The 15,208-nt window shown below is 42.7% G+C and overlaps 1 protein-coding gene across 6 annotated transcripts in view; it reads right to left on the bottom strand.

Moving 5' to 3' along the window:
* The window catches only part of GNG12 (G protein subunit gamma 12), a 135,554-nt gene that overhangs the window by 73,646 nt on the left and 46,700 nt on the right, over nt 1–15,208 (bottom strand). For 3 of the 6 annotated variants that reach the window (XM_043875760.1, XM_043875762.1, XM_043875761.1), the window contains exon 2: nt 6,285–6,337. Coding sequence is in view for 1 of the 6 variants with exons in the window: in XM_043875759.1 (XP_043731694.1) it covers nt 6,310–6,337 (28 nt within the window). In the remaining 5 variants the exon portion in view is untranslated. Of the gene's footprint in view, nt 1–6,280; nt 6,338–15,208 lie in introns of those variants that run through there. The other 3 variants (XM_043875759.1, XM_043875758.1, XM_043875757.1) reach the window with 2 other exon arrangements.

Below are 15,208 nucleotides of genomic sequence, written 5' to 3'. Positions count from 1 at the left end.
CACTGAGGGTGAGTGAACCCCAAAGCGAGAGTTTGAATGGGAACCAGAAGGTGCTGGAGGATGGTAGCAGACAGCAGCAGAGGCACTGCCTGAATCCTGGGAGATCCAGATGGAGAGTGCTGGCAGAGGAGTCCTTCAGGGAGTCCCCGGGGCTGCCTCAGAAGCAGCCAGAAGAGCGAGAGAGTCCATCCACCCACCAGCCAGGCTCAGAGAACCCAGCACCAGGCCTGACAACAGTGGTCAGATAAGACCTTCCCTCTCTCTCCGCTTTACCGGGGCAGGCCTGACTGATGGGCAAGACTGAGGAAGTCTCCTCTTGGAGTGAAAAGTGACCATACATAGACTAAAGTGAGCATTTTCAATTCCCATAAAGGATGGGTACTTATGTGTGTGTGCGTGAGTGCCTGTGTGTCAATTAAAGAAACCATAGGACTTTCAATGGAAGGATTGATGCTGAAGCTGAAGCCCCAATACTTTGGCCACCTGATGCAAAGAGCTGACTCATCGGAAAAGACCCTGATGTTGGGAAAGATTGAGGGCAAAAGGAGAAGGGGGTGACAGAGGATGAGATGGTTGGATGGCATCACCAACTCAATAGACGTGAGTTTGAGCAAGTTCCAGGAGCTGGTGATGGACAGGGAAGCCTGGTGTGCTGCAGTCCATGGGGTTGCAAAGAGTTGGACACGAATTAAGGACTGAATGTAGGACTCTTTGTTACCTAAGAGTAACCAGAAACATCACAAGCCTGATCAAGTTCTCATCAGGAAACAGAAACACATCCCAGTGAATCAACTTTAAAGGCACAGTGAGAGACAAGAATAAAGCTATGTCTTAATTACATTTCACAAGCTGTGTTGGGCTGCATCTTAGTCACAGCTAACCTCTGCATTGCTACCTGTGTGCCAGGCACTGGGACGAGGACTTTAAAGATGTGACCTCATCCAGGCCCCCAACAGCGCCATGGGGCAGGCATTATCACCCCCTTGAACAGAAAAGGAAACTGTGGCTCAGAGAGGTGAGGCAACTTTCCCAGAGTCACACAGGTAGATGAGCAGAGTAGCAGCCTGGACTCAATCTCAAGTCTCACATGGAACCTGGACTCTGCGCTCCCAGGTGAGTAGCTCTCAGCAGCCAGTGGTGACTGAAACGCGACAGGGTGAAGGGACCTTCCCATCCTCTACTCTCAGGAGTCCCTGAGCTAGAAAAATAGAGAGCTGAGCTTGAAAACCACTGAAGTGCCTGATCTCAGCACTCTCCTCCAATCCCGGGATTCTAGGATTCTATCATCTGTGGGTGCGGCATGCAGAGACATGGACCCCCACAAGAAGACATGGGGAAGAGGGAAAAATCCAGAGACAGCCGGAGGAGCTGGTTCTAGCAGGTGGTACCGTTACATACCCGAGGTTCACAGAATTGCAGTCACATGCATAAATGCACAGTTCAGAAAATGCACATAAAGCACTTAGCAAGGGGTGAGCACCAGAGTAAGTATTAGGTAAGTGGCAACTACGACTGTGATAAGTTTACATACATTCCTAAAAACCTCAACGTGCAATTTGATGCAACATACTCAGCCACTGACATCACCGTGTCTGCTCCATAAGGAGCTTGTGTTTATCATGGATGCTAAACTCTACCAGTTTAGCCAAGAAAAGAAACGAACACATAGGATTAAGCTAGCCAAATCTAAAATAATTCAAGCAAGTCTGAAGTACTAGCTCTTAAGCAGTAGGGAGCTGAGGAGTCCCATAAAAAAAAAAAATGAAGGAAGCATGATCCTTTTCTCCAGTTAAAAAAAAAAAGGATAACACACCACTTTGCAAATAATTATAGAAGCCCATTCATTGATTCATTCAATGGATTACAGATCCACTGAAGCCCATTGTCTTCAGGTTAACAATCTAGATCTGGAGGATGCAACATGAGGTCCTCAGGCCAAAAGCTGCCTACCTGACCCCACAGTGGGGTCATCCACCCTCCTCCTCTCCGTATGCTCATTGTTGCTAGTCTCCATCATGATACCAAACTTGGAATAGGTAGTCAATGTAACTGAAGCCAAATCTAACTTTTAACCTTTCAAGCTTAATGGATCCCACATTAAGAATTTCTAAATCAGTACACTCCAGTACCTAAAAATTTTATTTGCTTGGCATGCTCTTTCGTTCTTCTTCTGGAAACAAACAAAAAAAATCCTCATTCCTCCTTTTTTCCTAAGGACCCTACTTCATGTGATTCTGGTGGGATTCATCCTTTCTTGGGGAACACATGAACAAGCCCTGGCCAAACAGATGCTGCTTACTGTCTACTGCCTACTCCTGGGATTGAGGCAAGGAATCCAAATAGGGCCAAACCTCTTCGGTAATACTAATAGAACAAAGGCAAAAGAGTCACTCTCTATTTGCTGAGATCTACAGCTGTGAAGATGATGGAAATGTAATGCTAGTGTCTCCCTCTGCAAGGTACTGAGGGGGATCTTACCTGAGAATGATGCTCACTGAGTTAAGCAGAGCCAAGAGATGAAGAGAGTGAAGGATACAGCCTGATAATTTTTTTTGAACCCATGCATACACCCATGCCTGAAGTCCATGCCAGCATGGACATTTTAGTCGTCAAGTCACGACACCAGTTTACGTTGAATTTCTGTTCCTTGCAACCAAAATAACTCTAAGAAAACTGATCTAAAGAAAAACAAAGACCAAAAGGAAATTCCCATCTGTGGGCAGTCCTCATGGAATTCTGAGCTCCTCTCTGACAAAATTTTTTCATCTTATACACACTACTCTCACATTACCCTCTGTTCCTGCTGGTTCATCTTACCAGTGCTGCCAACCAATAAGACCAATTACTCTTGCAAAAATTTATAAAAGTTACAGTTGGGAAGAGGAAAATTAGAAGTAGACAATATATAGCTCAGTTTATAGTTTGCTGCCATCCAACACATCCTTGGAGTCCACTAATCGTATTCCAATAAGTTTCCCAAACTGCCCTGGTTCCCCCAAAGGTACAGAACACCCTGATATCTAAGATGACATAGAGCCACAGGGCTCAAAACGGAAGGAGACAGACACATGGAGCAAGGACAGTGGGCTGCACAGGTCACAGTGGACAGGGTTCATATAAATTCTGTGCATCAAAAAGCCATTCTGCAGACTGAGTCAGGGCATAGCATGGTTTGGAGTTGGGAGAAATAACATTCACTGAGTACTTCCCAGGAAGTTGTTTATTATTCTTTCAGAACTGGGCTGGTAAGGAGATTGCAATGCATGTGCCAAGTCTGGTCCACAGCCAGCTGTCCAGGCTCAGCATCAAGAAGCGTGACAGTCTCAGACGTGCATCACAGGGGAAGGGGTGGGGATGAATGTATGCACTTGTTTTCCAGTGGAAAATACTACCTTTTATACTTGGATGAAGCAAGGCCAGCAGAGAAATGTACACCCAGACTGAAAGCAAACTTCTCGGGCTGCACTTGGGTGTCAACACTGCAGTTCTACACCGAGGGTGGTCCTTATTAGTCATTCCTAGAGGGAGGTTGTTTGCTACCTTCTGTGGCACCCACTTCATAAACACTGGGGAAGATTACTCCAAGTTTCAAAAGAATCACAATTAACCTTGCTTCGTCTGAGTAACTAGCTGCTTTTATCCTCAAGCCACCAAGAACTCTTAACTGAGTATGCTTTCCTAGCACTGACTTATCAGAAGATCAGAGGCAAGACCCTGGGACCTGCTAGTGCATGTACAGACTTCTCACTTAAGAACTGGGTGCCTAACCTTATCTCTGACTTCACCTTACTTTTCCTTCCCCACAAGTTTCCTCCCTTCCTTCTTTTTCTGGATCTTATTGTATGTGTATTTAGACGTCGCCTCAAAAATCTTTGAAAGAAGACAGGCACGTATACTAGATCAACAGCAATCAAAATAATGTGTAACAAGTCGGATGGTGAATGGAGGACAATTTTTACAAACGCTGCTTGTTCTGACGGCTGGTATGGGGGAGTTCCAAGGGAGCAGGGTGAGAAGGTGGTGGCCTTGGACCCAGAATAGCCCTGGGCCAAACTGTCAGGTCAGCAAATGTCTCAGACAACCCCCCCTCTCCCGCCCTCCTGCATACCTCTCCCTATCCCCACTTCATCCTTCCTTGGGCAACTGGGTACCCTCTTACCCATTCCTACACATCCACACCTACTCTTTCATTAATACTGCTGGTTGCTCTCCCTTCCCCAACTTCTCCCACCAATCAAAGCAGCTGAAACTTCTATAGCACCTTGTACTTGACAATGATAAGTTGTCAATGGCTGACAGCAGCTTTAACACCTATTTCTCTCAGGAATGAAGAGGAAGAAATCAAAGGACTAAATCACCAACAGTGGAACAGGTTGCAATTATGATAGAGATGCAACTGAGTGAGATGAACTTCTTGTAAATTTCAAATAATTTTATGTGAAGCAGTTAGCAAAGTGCCTAGCACACAGTCTGCATTCAATAAACAGTAGATGCTAATTATGACTATTGCTATTGTAATTATTAATCTTTCTACCACTGGATATTCATTGTCTATTCCTCAATCACTACCATGATTACCTCCAAGAGGGAACTGCTCCTTTCAAAAACACTGGCGGGTCACAGTTTCATAGTCAGTTAATGTATTTTAATTACATTTTATGATTGATAAAGCACTTGCACATACATCATTCTTTTTTTATCTTCTGGACAATCCTCAAGTGAAATATTATTTCAACTGGTTGCTGTTGTGGAGAAATGGCAGACAGGCTAGTTTGGCTAGAAAAAAGAGGAATAGGGGGAGAGGACAGGCCAGATAATGGAAGCAGGGAAACTAGAGAGAAGTCTAGACTGGTGTGCTGGATGACATGGAGGCAGTGACAGCTTCTGAGCAAGAGAGTATCATCCTGAAAGCTGAACTGGAGGATGACTAGTGTGGTGGTTCTATATCGTGATGCAAGGATGGGAGTGGAGACCTGGTATCAGCAAGACCACCCAGGATCCTGCTGAACTGACCCAGATGCCAGATGGCAGATCACGAAGCCAGGGCGAGGGGATGGGAGCACGTCCTGAGCCCTCTCACCCTCCAGGTGATTTTCATTCCATCACAGATGTTTCCATAAATACTGTAGGGTGGACTACAGAAATGGCCACAGATCTTCCCCTCTCTGTCCTCCCTGCAATGTGATTCTGCAGCTCTTCTCACCAAGAGGCAGAATCTAGTCCTGTACCTTTTGAATCTAGGATAGCCCCAGAGCTTGTTTTAGCCAACAGAATGTGTAGAGGCAATGTGGTGGCAGTTCTGAGCCTCGGCCTCGACACTTCTGTTGTCTCTCTTGGTACTCTGCCCAAACGCCAGGCACACAAGCTCAGGGGAGCCTGCAGAACACTGAGACCCGTGTCTCACTCATTGTCATCACTCTAGCCGATAGCCAGGTGACCCCCGGCCTAGCTGACCTGGACCTGCAGTTAACCGAGGACACATGAATGGTCCCAGCTGAAATCAAAAGAATCACACACCTAGGCCTACCTCAAATTGCCAACAGAATTACGGTACCGGAAAAAAAAAAAAAAAAAAAGATCGCTATTTTAAGTCAGAAAATTTTGGCTTATATTTCTGGCAGCAAATTTTGGGGGAGGTTTGTTATGCAGCAAAAACTAACTTGAAATACACCGCAAATAACAGTAATACCACATATCAGGGAGAGTTGCCACATGAAGCCTCAGAAGTTTTTTTTTGCTTAAATACTTTACTTCCCTAGGTCTAAAGGAAGTTTTCTATCACTAGAGAATTGTTATCTCGTGACAATCACACTCAGGTTTAAGGAGAGATGTGAGGAAAACATACAGCAATAAGAAAGCTCATAAGTTACAGCTGAGCCAATTTTCATTATAACAGGCTGCAAGGGACTGTCTGAATTCCTTGGCTGAAGTAATACTTTGTTGTTTTGGATACTGTTTGAAACAAGCAGACCATCAACAGGGGTCTGGAAATAGTTTCATTACAAAAAAAGTTTTTATTTTAATAGTATTTGGCATGTAATCACAGATCTTTTCCCTGACCATGTTCCTAGCAAAAGAACATGGATTGATCTGTTTTTTTTTTTTAGGGCCCGGAAACATTGTAAATCATTTCAGAGGGCCAAAAAGAAAACAAAAACAAAGCCATGAATAAATAGACATCTAATCATAGTACCAGTAAGGATGCATTTAACTTAGAAGTGTGAATATCATTTCAAAAATAATGTCAGATGGTCACTTTGTTTTAAAAATGAAAGAGCACTTACCAGTAAGACTCTGTGTGGCCCACCGTCACCAGGTTTTAGGTGATGGAATGAATCTGAAATAGAATGAAACAAGCATCCCGTAAGAAAATCACATTTGGAAAGGGTGTGCCTTCGATCCCAGCGACTGCCATCCTGGTGAGTATTTATTCTTTTAAAGATTAACAAAGCTTTTTCTGGCTCCTGATGGAATAGGGAGAGTTTTTCGCCTACATATTTCAACTTCCTCAACAGAGCACATTCCCTCATCTCCTTCAGGGAGTTTGGAAAGTCTAAAGCCAGTATAACTATAAATGGTAGTGTTTTCATCCAAACCCCTCCAACTCGGCAGAAGCCTTCCGGGTTTGTTGCTCTTGCCTTGGCCCCTCCACTCCCTTCTGCAAGGACCATGCCCTGACTTCCTTTATGGAACCAGTGAAAAAACAGATGGTCCAGCATGACCTGAAAGGTAATGGGAAGAGTACACAAGGCTTTCCAACAGAGGTCACCTGTTCTCAGATAATCACAACCTTTTCTCTCACTGATAACGGTGAGTCAAAAGCCCTGCTGTTCAACACTAATAAAACACAAGCCACATTGATAACTCTACATTTTCTAGTGTGTGTGCTATGTCGAGTCATTGTGACTCTATGGACTGTAACTCACCAGGCTCCTCTGTCCATGTAATTCTCCAGGCAAGAATACTGGAGTGGGTTGCCATTTCCTCCTCCAGGGGATCTTCCCGACCTACAGACCAAACCCACATCTCTAACATCTCCTGCATTGGCAGCAGGTTCTTCACCACTAGAGTCACCTAGGAAGCCCAAATTCTTTCTAGTAGCCACATTAAAAAAGCAAAACTAAGGATAATTTTAATATTTATTTAACTGAGTTTATTCAGAATATTATCATTTCAACATGCAACTAATATAAAAAATGATTGAGATGTTTTGCATTTTTTGTGTGTGTCATCCTAAATCTTTAAGAACCAGCACATTTCAACTCAGGCTGGCAGCAGTCCAAGCAGTCAGCAGTCACAGCAGCTAGCGGCTTCCATAGCAGACAGCACAGGTCTAGGCAATCTGAGCTTGGCCTTCAGGTAGGTACCGGCAAGGCTCCAAAGTGACTGAAATGCACGGAGAGATTTTGTTCATCTATTCCCCCGCTCTTAGGAATCCATCATTAATTACCCCATTTCAGGATGTCATTTAGCATAAGTAATAATATAATAATAGCAGAGACGGGGTTGCCCAAAACATTCATCAAGGTTTTCCATGCAATGCTACGGAAAAAGCTGAACGAGTTTATTGGCCAACCCAATACAGCACTCACTGTGTGTCCCTGGCAAGCTCCCTTGTTAGTTTAATGCACCCTCACAATAACTTCATGTTGTTGTTCAGCCGCAAAGCCATGTCTGACTCTTTCCGACCCCATGAACTGCAGCACGCCAGGCTTCCCTGTCCTTCACTATCTCCTGGAATTGGCTCAAACTTGTCCACTGAGTCAGTGATGCTATCCAATCATTTCATCCTCTGTCACCCCCTTCTTTTCTTGCCTTCCATCTTTCCAAGCATCATGGTCTTTTGTAATGAGGAAACTGAGGCACAGAGAGGTTAATAAGATACTAAAAGAGCTGGGATTCTAATCTACTTAGCTGGCCTCCAGAGCCCATGCCTATAGCCACTATACTCTCAAGTTAAATTTGAACGGCTCAAAATAAGATATTAGTAATTACTTTCAGTTTTAATTATAACCATCAAGTGATCCAAGGCTGTTCCCATGATACATGGTCAGATAATAGCAGTGATGGCAGACGGAGGAGTTATGGGATGTGCTAGCAAATTAAAATAATTTGGGGTGGGAATGCAAAAACCACAGGCAAGCCTGCGGTCGAAAAGACTGCCTTTGCATCCAGGGGGTCTGTTTGGATGATCAAGATGGGGGTGCAGGCGTAGGGCAATGTGGGGTATCCGGAAAATTGTATCTGTGATTTTCTGAGGCAAGAGTCATTTCTATCACTTTCATATGATTCTCAAATGAGTCTGTACAACAGACATCTCTGTGCCTGTACCAGCAGGGGTAGGAGGCAGAAAAGAACTAGGCAAACACACTATTCACTTGATTAATATGTGCCCTTCTCCAGTGGAGCTCATTTTGTGAGGTCCACTGGAAAAGGGAAAGGCAAACCACTTCAGTATTCTTGCCTTGAGAACTTCATGAAAAGTATGAAAAGGCAAAAAGATAGGACATTGAAAGATGAACTACCCAGATTGGTAGGTGCCCAATATGCTACCAGAGATCAGTGGAGAAATAGAAAGAATGAAGAGACGGAGCCAAAGCAAAAACAATACCCAGTTGTGGATGTGACTGGTGATGGAAGTAAAGTCCGATGCTGTAGAGAACAATATTGCATAGGAACATGGAATGTTAGGTCCATGAATTAAGGAAAATTAGAAGTGGTCAAACAGGAGATGGCAAGAGTGACTGTCGACATTTCAGGAATCAGCGAACTAAAATGGACTGGAATGGGTGAATATAACCCGATCATTATATCTATCTACTGTGGGCAAGAATCCCTTAGAAGAAATGGAGTAGCCATCATAGTCAACATAAGGGTCCAAAATGCAGTACTTGGATGCAATCTCAAAAACGAATGATCTCTGTTCATTTCCAAGGCAAACCATTCAATATCACAGTAATCCAAGTCTATGCCCCAACCAGTAATGCTGAAGAAGCTGAAGTTGAATGGTTCTATGAAGACCTACAAGACCTTCTAGAACTAATACCCAAAAAAGATATCCCTTTCATTATAGGGGACTGGAATGCAAAAGTAGGAAGTTAAGAAACACCTAGAGTAACAGGCAAATTTGGCCTTGGAGTACAGAATGAAGCAGGGCAAAGGCTAATAGAGTTTTGCCAAGAGAACACACTGATCAAAGCAAACACCCTCTTCCAAAAACATAAGAGAAGACTCTACATCACCAGATGGTTGACATCACCAGACGGTCAACACCGAAATCAGATTGATTATATTCTTTGCAGTCAAAGATGGAAAAGTTCTATACAGTTGGCAAAAACAAGACCAGGAGCTGACTGTGGCTCAGATCATGAACTCCTTATTGCCAAATTCAGACTTAAAATGAAGAAAGTAGGGAAAACCACTAGAGCATTCATGTATGACCTAAATCAAATCCCTTATGATTATCCAGTGGAAGTGACACATAGATTTAAGGGACTAGATCTGATAGACAGAGTGCCTGATGAACTATGGATGGAGGTTCATGACACTGTACAGGAGACAGGGATCAAGACCATCCCCAAGAAAAAGAAATGCAAAAAAGCAAAACGGCTGTCTAAGGAGGCCTTACAAATAGCTGTGAAAAGAAGAGAATCGAAAGGCAAAGGAAAAAAGGAAAGATATACCCATTTGAATGCAGAGGTCCAAAGAATAGCAAGGAGAGATAAGAAAGCCTTCCTCAGTTACTAGTGCAAAGAAATAGAGGAAAACAATAGAATGGGAAAGACTAGAGATCTCTTCAAGACAATTAGAGCTACCAAGGGAACATTTCATGCAAAGATGGGCTCAATAAAGGACAGAAATCCTACGGACCTAACAGAAGCAGAAGATATTAAGAACCGAAGAATACACAGAAGAACTGTACAAAAAAGATCTTCATGACCCAGATAATCATGATGTGTGATCACCCACCTAGAGTCAGACATCCTAGAATGTGAAGTTAAGTGGGCCTTAGGAAGCATCACTATGAACAAAGCCAGTGGAGGCGATAGAATTCCAGTTGAGCTATTTCAAATCCTAAAAGATGATGCTGTGAAAGTGCTGCACTCAATATGCCAGCAAATTTGGAAAACTGAGCAGTGGCCACAGGACTGGAAAAGGTCTGTTTTCATTCCAATCCCTAAGAAAGGCAATGCCAAAGAATGTTCAAACTACTGCACAATTGCACTCATCTCACATGCTAGTAAAGTAATGCTCCAAATTCTCTAAGCCAGGCTTCAACAATACGTGAACCAAGAACTTCCAGATGTTCAAGCTGGTTTCAGAAAAGGCGGAGGAACTAGAGATAAAATTGCCAACATCCGCTGTATCATTGAAAAAGCAAGAGAGTTCCAGAAAAGGACCTGTTTCTGCTTTATTGACTATGCCAAAGCCTTTGACTATGTGGATCATAAGAAACTGTGGAAAATTCTGAAAGAGATGGGAATACCAGACCACCTGACCTGTCTCTTGAGAAACCTATATGCAGGTCAGGAAGCAACAGTTAGAAATGGACATGGAACAACAGACTCGTTCCAAATAGGAAAAGGAGTATGTCAAGGCTGTATATTATCACCCTGCTTATTTCTATGCAGAGTACATCATGAGAAACACTGGGCTGGATGAAGCACAAGCTGGGATCAAGATTGCTGGGAGAAATATCAATAACCTCAGATACGCAGATGACACTACCCTTATGGCAGAAAGTGAAGAAGAACCGAAGAGCCTCTTGATGAAAGTGAAAGAGGAGAGTGAAAAAGTTGGCTTAAAGCTCAACATTCAGAAAACTAAGATCATGGCATCCGGTCCCATCACTTCATGGCAAACAGATGGGGAAACAGTAGAAACAGTGACAGACTTTATTTTGGGGGCTCCAAAATCACTGCAGATGGTGACTGCAGCCATGAAATTAAAAGATGCTTGCTCCTTGGAAGAAAAACTATGACCAACCTAGACAGCATATTAAAAAGCAGAGACATTACTTTGCCAACAAAAGTCTGTCTAGTCAAGGCTATGGTTTTTCCAGTGGTCATGTATGGATGTGAGAGTTGGACTTTAAAGAAAGCTGAGTGCTGAAGAACTGATGCTTTTGAACTGTGGTGTTGGAGAAGACTCTTGAGAGTCCCTTGGACTACAAGGAGATCTAACCAGTCCATCCTAAAGGAGATCAGTCCTGAATATTCATTGGAAGGACTGATGTTGAAGTTGAAACTCCAATACTTTGGCCACCTGATGCAAAGAACTGACTCACTGGAAAAGACCCTGATGCTGGGAAAGATTGAGGGCTAGAGGAGAAGGGGATGACAGAGGATGAGATAGTTGGATGGCATCATGGACTCAATGGAGATGAGTTTGGGTAAACTCTGGGAGTCAGTGATGGACAGGGAGGCCTGGTGTGCTGCAGTCCATGGGGTTGCAAAGAGTCGGACACGACTGAGCCACTGAACTGAACTGAACCTGTACCCCTCCTCTCCCTCCACATAAAGAAATCGTAACTAGTGAGCAAAATCAGATCTGCACACTGAGGTCTTAGCCACTGTACTACCAGGGAAGTCCCTCTGGTGGCCATCTTGTCCTTTACCCACACAAACCTATTTATAGGTCCCTAAATACTACCCCCCTCCCACTTTCTTACTTCTTTGCATCTTTGCCAAAGACTGTGTTCTTTTTGTCAAGAAATGTCCTTTCCCTGCAGTATCTGCCTGCCTTTAAGTCTAAGTTAAAAAAATCAAAACTTCTGAGGAGCCTGTGTGAATTCCCTTGGCTAGTGTAGGGACAACTTCTCTGCAGTAGAAGCAGTAAAGCATTATTCACTCAATTCAACCAATAATTATGTACCATTACTACAGATAATAACAAAAGCTGATCTTTGTGGAGCCGCATGCCAGGCACTATTTCAAGCGCTTTACGTGCTCCTTTAATCATCTGAGGAACCTCATGAAATGGGTTATTTTATTACCCCACTTAGCAGGTAAGCACACTGAGGCAGAGGTCAGGTCAGTAGCCTAAGGTCACACAGTTTACAAATGGCAGAGACAGACTGTGAACCCAGGCAGCTTGGTTCCAGAGCCTATATTCTTTTTTTGAAGTATACGTGATTTATAGTGTTGTGTTAGTTTCAGGTGTATAGCAAAATGATTCAGGTGTATATTCAAAATGATTCTTTATACATTTTATAAATGTATAAAGATTATAAAAATATTATATACACATTTCAAAATACTTTTCCATTATAGGTTATTACAAGATGCTGAATAGAGTTCTCTGTGCTATACAGTAGGTTCCTGTTTATCTATTTTATATATCGTGGTATGCATCTGTTAATTCCAACCTCAATTTTCCCCTCCCCACCATTCCCCCTTCGGTAACCACACGTTTGTTTTCTGACCCAGAGCCTGCACTCTTAACGCTGCACCGTGCTTGCCTCTCACTGTGTTCCCCTGCCTTCTACCCTCATTGCTCATGCACGTCTCTCTGTTAATCCAAGAGGCTTCTGTGTCTCAGTTTTCCATTTACTGGCCTCTTTGCTACCTTGCTTGCAGAATCTCCGGAGGATGAGAATGTGTCTTTCTAGAACCTTGCAAGGTGTTTGGTATACAGCAGATGCTCCATAAAGGCGCACACACGAAAACACTGGCACAGCATTGGAAGGACGGGGATGAGGGCTACAAACCTGGGCGTAAGAAAAGCACACAGGGAGAAAAGTCTCCAAATACACACTCGAATAAAGCAAGCTCTAACTTCATCTTTTAAATTTAGCCTGCGCTGAGAGCATAGTCATTTCCTAGGCCTGTTTAATACCAGAGGGAACAGAAGCAACTCAGATCTTGGCTGACTTGACTGTACTCCCAGTTCATCAGTTTCATTTTACTTTTGCACATGGATTTAAGTAATAATACGCCCTCTAAAAAGCTTTGGCTGGCCATCATAAAGAAATGCCAGAAAAGACATTTTCCTTTAAAAAAGGCAATATTCAAGCAAAAAAGGATACAAAACCCTATTTATTAAACGTTTCCTTGGTTTCAAATAATTGGCTGTAAGTATATTCCAAATATTTTTTTTTTTTTTAAAACAACAGCCTCATGTTGAAAAACCTCCTTTGGTTCAGACATGGCTGTGCCATTTTCTACCCTAGAATTTCATAATATGTTTCTTTCCATAAATATCTAAACTTTCCTTGGATGGATATAAAAGTCCCTGTAGAAGGACACTTTCCTCTTTCTATAACAATAGGAAAGACAAAAACTTCAAGATCTGGGATGTACGTAGACTTCTAGAGAACAAAAGAACTTCTTCTGGCTCACATCAGAGATTGCATCAGGACTTTGGCCCAGCTTATCCACTCAGAGATAAATATTAATACAATTAGCCATAATATTCACCCTTCCTACTTGCATCCAGAATGTAAAAGAAACCATCAACTTCCCATGAATATGGATGTCAGCATCCTCTCAGATATTAACCACCAAATTATAAATCTTCATTTTTGATTCTTGCTATCTCATCTCCTTCCATGATAAACAGTAATTTAATTATTCTTGAGAGGTTTACAGAGTGCAAATTAAGGGCCAGGCACAGTTGTTGGTGCTAGAGATAGAGCTGTGAATGAGTTAATAGGGTTCCTGACATACGGGTCCTTATATTGCAGTCAGTCGGTCAATTCAGTCGCTCAGTTGTGTCCAACTCTTTGTGACCCCATAGACTGCAGCACGCCAGACCTTCCTGTTTATCACCAATTCCTGGAGTTTACACAAACTCATGTCCATTGAGTTGGTGATGCCATCCAACCATCTCATCCTCTGTTGTCCCCTTCTCCTCCTGCCCTCAATCTTTCCCAGCATCAGGGTCTTTTCAAATGAGTCAGCTCTTTGCATCAGGTGGCTAAAATATTGGAGTTTCAGCTTCAACATCAGTCCTTCCAATGAACATTCAGGACTGATTTCCTATATTGCAATAGGAGACAGAAAGTAAGTGTACAGACAACAAAGTAAGAGAAGTTCCAACAGTGATAAATTCTACAAATTCTTTCATACAAGCATGGAGTGATGCAACCCAATGAAAAGCTTAACAATGTCTCTTTGGAAGCTGTATGGAGGAGTCTAGAAAAGGCAACAGTGAACGAATAGATCAGTGGTAACCAATTCTGAGGTCACTAAACTGTGCAGAAGAGATATGACAGTACCTTGGCCTAGGGTGGTAGCAGCAGAGATGGGAGAAACAGATGGATTCAGTACAGGTTCTGGAGGTAACATAGCTAGGACCTGCTGATAAAGTGGGTGTAGGAGATGAGGGAGAGGAAGGGGCTGAGATGATACACAGGTTTCGATTTAAGCAACTAGGTCGATGATGGCTTTGTTGGGGGAGAAACAGGTTGAGGGAGGAAGGAAAATCAAGAATTCTGATTTGACCTTGTTCACTTGAAGACATCTAAGTGAAAATGGCAAGAAAGTATTGAAAAGTCTAGTACTGTGTTGTCCAATACTAAAGCTATTAGTACATGTGGGGATTTAAATTTAAATAAACACAGTTAAAAACTCATTTCCCCAGTTGCATGAGCCACAGTCAAGTGATCAGGCCAACAGAAGTAGATGCCGTCCTAAATAGCACAGGTGTAGAATGTTTAATCACCATAAAAAAGTTCTACTGGGCAGGACTTGTCTAGAATGAACATGATAACTTGCTAGACTCCTTTCGTTATTATAAAGCTTATTGCAATTACAAAATATAAAATTCTAATTCTCAGAGACCTTTAGCTTTGAATGGCAATTGGATTCTGATCTGTCTGAAAGTATTTGTTTCTAATTCTCAAGAAAAATATCACAATAGAGGTGCAGTGAGAGAATGAACACTAGATTTATAAACCTGGCTTCCAGTTGTCTTCACTGCCAATGATTTCCAGCAAAATCACTAAATGTCTATGTGCCTCAATTTCCCCTACAAAACAGGGCATGATCTGGAATGGACTATATTGAGAAGTATGTTGGAGAATGTTTCTACCTCTGCAGACAGTCCCATTGTTCTCTGGTCATATCTATTATGTTTTCACTCGCAAATACTGACATGATGTTATCTCAGATGGCAAAACAGATATAAAAGGGCTTTTGAAGCACAGAAAAGACCCTACTGTAGCATAAAAGGTACATGTTCCATAAAGGCAAGACAGAACCAAAAG

This window comes from Cervus elaphus, chromosome 20 (assembly GCF_910594005.1).
Source record: "Cervus elaphus chromosome 20, mCerEla1.1, whole genome shotgun sequence".
In the NCBI taxonomy this organism is placed as follows: Eukaryota; Metazoa; Chordata; class Mammalia; order Artiodactyla; family Cervidae; genus Cervus; species Cervus elaphus.
The sequence above is the reverse complement of the archived record's forward strand: the minus strand, read 5'-3'. Positions and strand labels throughout refer to the sequence as shown.